At 34.2% G+C, this 4,081-nt stretch overlaps 1 protein-coding gene across 1 annotated transcript; it reads right to left on the bottom strand.

Moving 5' to 3' along the window:
- Positions 1-1,009: 1,009 nt before the first annotated feature.
- On the bottom strand, positions 1,010-3,792 carry LOC145141311 (putative glucan 1,3-beta-glucosidase A). Its single transcript, XM_079074600.1, has 8 exons — positions 3,493-3,792; positions 3,270-3,389; positions 2,984-3,175; positions 2,730-2,888; positions 2,311-2,480; positions 2,057-2,212; positions 1,531-1,880; positions 1,010-1,461 (listed from the first exon to the last, which is right to left on the bottom strand). The coding sequence occupies exons 1-8, from the start codon at positions 3,682-3,684 to the stop codon at positions 1,280-1,282; spliced, it is 1,521 nt and encodes a 506-aa protein (XP_078930726.1). The 5' UTR covers positions 3,685-3,792; the 3' UTR covers positions 1,010-1,279.
- Positions 3,793-4,081: the final 289 nt, after the last annotated feature.

The raw sequence follows: 4,081 nt of genomic DNA, 5'->3' as shown, positions 1-4,081 counted from the left end.
CCCTAGATCTTCGGATGTAGTCTTTAAAAGGATTAGCTTTACCATTCAAAAAGGCTTAGCGGCACAGCTTGTTGCCCGTTTGCCATCTCACTCATTGTACGATGACAATTAAAATATTAGTGGAGTGAAGGAAAAAAAAATCATTGTAATAGAAAAGAAAGAAGGTTAAAACGGCTATGGGTTTAAGGGGTTTGATGGGCATCGGATCCATATATTCTTATTTTTTCTTGCAATTTTCTCCTTTGAAGTGTTTTAAATGTCACTCCTCTAAAATAGTATCAGGTAGTTTGGTCAGGTAAATGTTCACCAAGCCAAAGATATTTAGCTGGTCTTTTCGGATGATCAGCCACACTAGGGCTAGGACTGAGACACTTTTCGTATGTAACAAAAAAATAAGAAAATATAGATATGATGTCTATCCAACCCATAAATATCCATTCCACTTTACCTCTTTCGTTGATATAACGAACAAGCCAAAAATATCAAATTAATACCCTAACAAAAATAACTATACACAATAACAAATGAAAAACCACAAACATAACGATATCAACGTTTTTCTATACAATATTTTTCATAAAAAATGACCGAAAATACATTTATAAATCGTTTAGATGGAATGCTGAAAAAAATGGAAAAAAAGCTCTTATTTTTATCAATGGGTTAAGAAAGTTGTCATGCTATTTAGGATTTTTTTTAGAGGTGCTGTCAAATTTTTTTTTTTTGAATAATAATGGAATTTCTTTTTTATTGAATAGCCATTATTTGTGTTTGAATGCAAGTGTTGTTAGTATGTGTAGTAGCAATTTAAGCACACAGTATAGTGAACAATCATGAAAACATGGCTTTAAATGACACATTCTTATGAATTGAATAATAACAATTCTAGATAGTATGTTTTCTGTAAATTCGATGATTATTTCCAGAATGTTGATTCTTTTTAGAATGTTGATTTATATAAACAACTTTAGTAATTTCATGATAAACAACATGTGCACTGATAGTGTAATTATAAGAAGCTGCAAAAATATTATAAGAATGTTCAACCATTGTTACATGTTATTTTTGTAGAGTCTTACATGTACAGATAGGTCTAAAAAAGTACAACAAATATTTCCAAACATTGCCCACTCTACGTTTATGTCTCAACTTATAGCTAATGATTAATTTATTTGGCTCATTCCCAAAATAATAACAAAATATATTTTTTTATCATATTGTTTATTGCAATAATTGAGAACTAAAATGTTGAACGATAAAAGAACAATTCCGAGCGCTTCTAAAGGTTAATATAGCCATTTTTGATCATCCAATCCATGCTCCAATGGTTGTTGATGTTTCTTAGCGACCAATAAGCCCATCCGAAGCTAGCTTTCCCCCACACTTGTAGTTGAGCTTCTGAAAATCGTTGATACTCCTCTTTAGTAGCTCCTCTTACTTGCCACTCAGCCACCCATTCCCCTACACGATCACAAATTAGTTTGTCGTTTCATTAAATTTATAATCCGTGATAAAGTTTTCGATACATACCAACAAAAGTTAGTGGTCCATTTGATGTTGTGATGTCTTGTAGCTCATTTGAACGGTTTGTTTTGATAAAATCAATGTTTTGGTCGATAGTCATGTCATTGAAAATATCCCAAAAAAGATTGTAGTAATGAACATCAATGACCACGTCCTTCATGCCGCTTGCAAGAGGAAAAAGCTCTTTTGGTTCTCCACTAAGCCGGTTCGATAGAATTACAAAAGCATTGGGAGCATGCCTTCGAACAACTGTATATGCATCACTGTAAAACTTTGTCAACACGCTTAGCGAGACTCCAAATGCATTAGGCTCGTTTATGAGCTCAACTGCATATAAACTTGGATTTGTCGCATACCTATCGAGAAAACAATATATCAATTAGATTTGCTATATTTTAGTGTCTAAAGTTGTGTTTGTTACACCGAAACATAACTAGATAAGAAAAGAAAAGAGTATGCTAGACAAATTGTCTATATATAGTCATTTTATATGTTAAGGATGAAAGGAAACATTTATATCTTTTGCACATACCTAGCAGTATAGAACTCTATGACGCGAACTGATTCTTCTATGGATTCATCGGTTTGGCCCCATTCAACAGAACCATCACGAGTAGAGCTATGCTCAAAACCATTTTGGGACCCTGGCGCAGCATGTAGATCCAAAATCACCTTCAAATTATATTTCCTATGCACAAAAATAATAGAATATACGAAATATTATTAGACAAATTTTCATTCTATGATTTAAATATCAACTTAAAAAACGAACATATGATCACATACTTTGCCCATAAGAAGGCCCTATCAAGGACTTCTAACGATCCTCCTACGTAAGGTTTTGGCGGTGTTGGATCTTTGGCTGTCCACCACCCTACCGGAATCCTCACAGCGTTTAATCTGCTCTCAGCGATGAAACTAAAGTCTTTTTCCTCAATGAATGTGTCCCAATGATCCTGAAAAAAACGTAATATCATGCATAGTTTAGGTTTAATTAAATTATATTATGTTAGGATTTTGCACGTTTTAGAAACTTTGACTAAAGTGACATTGACAAGTCAAAACCGTTAAAACTTTAAACTTATTATAATAATATTCTGACTTTGAATATTATTGTGCATCACTTAACGACTTCTTTTGATATATTAATTCTTTCGGATAAAGCTAAAAAAGTAAAAAGTTGGTATAAACCAATAGAATCTTACTTTCATGATTTGTGGTGCGTTCAAAGGACCATAACCATTAGTAACTTGATACTCTCCTTGAAATCTTTGTCCAATCGTCATTTCAAAAACCGAAGGATCACTATTTCCCCATTGTCCATTTCCATTTGAATCAGCTGTAACAAGGTCTTCTGTTTTTGCCTTTAACCACACAACAAAAATCAGAATCAACCAACTTATTCTTGTAAGAATCATCGTTTAAAACAAAAAGATAGTAACAACATAAGTTAAAGAACCTGCAAGAACAACCCATTTGGTGCTTTGATCCGAACACGACTTGGATCATCAGATTTTCTAATAATCTGGAAAATCCCGGATGTTTCAGAATCTGTAGAAGTAGCGACCACTTTGGTTCCCATCGATTCAATTTCTAGAAACTGTTTGCTGAACACTCTTACGTGAAAACTGGTCTCATTGATCCTCCATAACTTCACCAATGTGGCAATGAACAAAATAAACAACTTGAATATCATCGCTATTACATAACAAACTTTCTGTCACTGAAATATCAAATGAAATTACCCGAAAAGTTTCCCATCCGGAAGCAGATGTACGGTTGGCGACGATGATTGAACCACCGCCGAGTTCTGCAGCAAGGAATTTCCCGATTGTGACTGATTTAAACTGAAGTGCAACTCCATCCTAGTGTGATGATTATTCATGAATAATTAACAGTGTATCAGTTTTGATTGTGTTTGAACAAGTTACACCAACGTAAATTACAGAAAATTAAATGAAAACAAACCAAGAAATCTTTGTTTGGGATGGAATCAAAGAGAGAAGGTTTCATCCAGCCTTCAGCAACGAGCCAGCCTCCAAGATTAACGGCTCTGATCAACTCATTGTTTGAGTTGATGGTTCTCCCATTGGATAAGATGAACATAGCAAACACAGAAACAATCCCCAGTAGTTGACTTTTTGAATGAATACTCTTCATTTTGACCTTTCTTTGTCAATGATATACATGTTTTGGGGTGGGATATCATATATATAGCATTGGAATTGAGATCTAGAAGCCAGAGGAGGGCGTTTTCGTCTTTTCAAAATCCATAAAAAAAATATAATCCATAGAAATTTATAGTCTTCATTTTGACCTTACCTGGTCAACAATACCCAGCCATTTGAGGGTGGAAACCGTGGAATATCATATAGCAATAGAATTGAGATCTAGAAACGGAGGAGGGAGTTTTCGTTTTCTCATACAAGTGGACGGAATGTGTCGGCTTAAAATAATATTTATTTTGGTGGGTTGTTTAACTCATGTGGTAGAACATATTTTTTCATTTCATGCTGACTGTCTTTGGCTGTGGGAACGAACGACTGACGACTTGAAT

This window comes from Lactuca virosa, chromosome 9 (genome assembly GCF_052849685.1).
Source record: "Lactuca virosa cultivar CGN04683 chromosome 9, Lactuca_virosa_CGN04683_v6, whole genome shotgun sequence".
Taxonomy (NCBI): Eukaryota; Viridiplantae; Streptophyta; class Magnoliopsida; order Asterales; family Asteraceae; genus Lactuca; species Lactuca virosa.
Note: the sequence above shows the minus strand (reverse complement) of the source record. Positions and strands in the feature narration are given on the sequence as shown.

Coding starts and splice junctions, on each gene's coding strand:
- LOC145141311 (XM_079074600.1), bottom strand. CDS start 3,684: ATGAAGAGTATTCATTCAAAAAGTCAACTACTGGGGATTGTTTCTGTG. Junction 3,390..3,492: donor TCCCAAACAAAGATTTCTTG/GTTTGTTTTCAT, acceptor TCATCACACTAG/GATGGAGTTGCACTTCAGTT. Junction 3,176..3,269: donor CCGGATGGGAAACTTTTCGG/GTAATTTCATTT, acceptor ACATTGGTGAAG/TTATGGAGGATCAATGAGAC.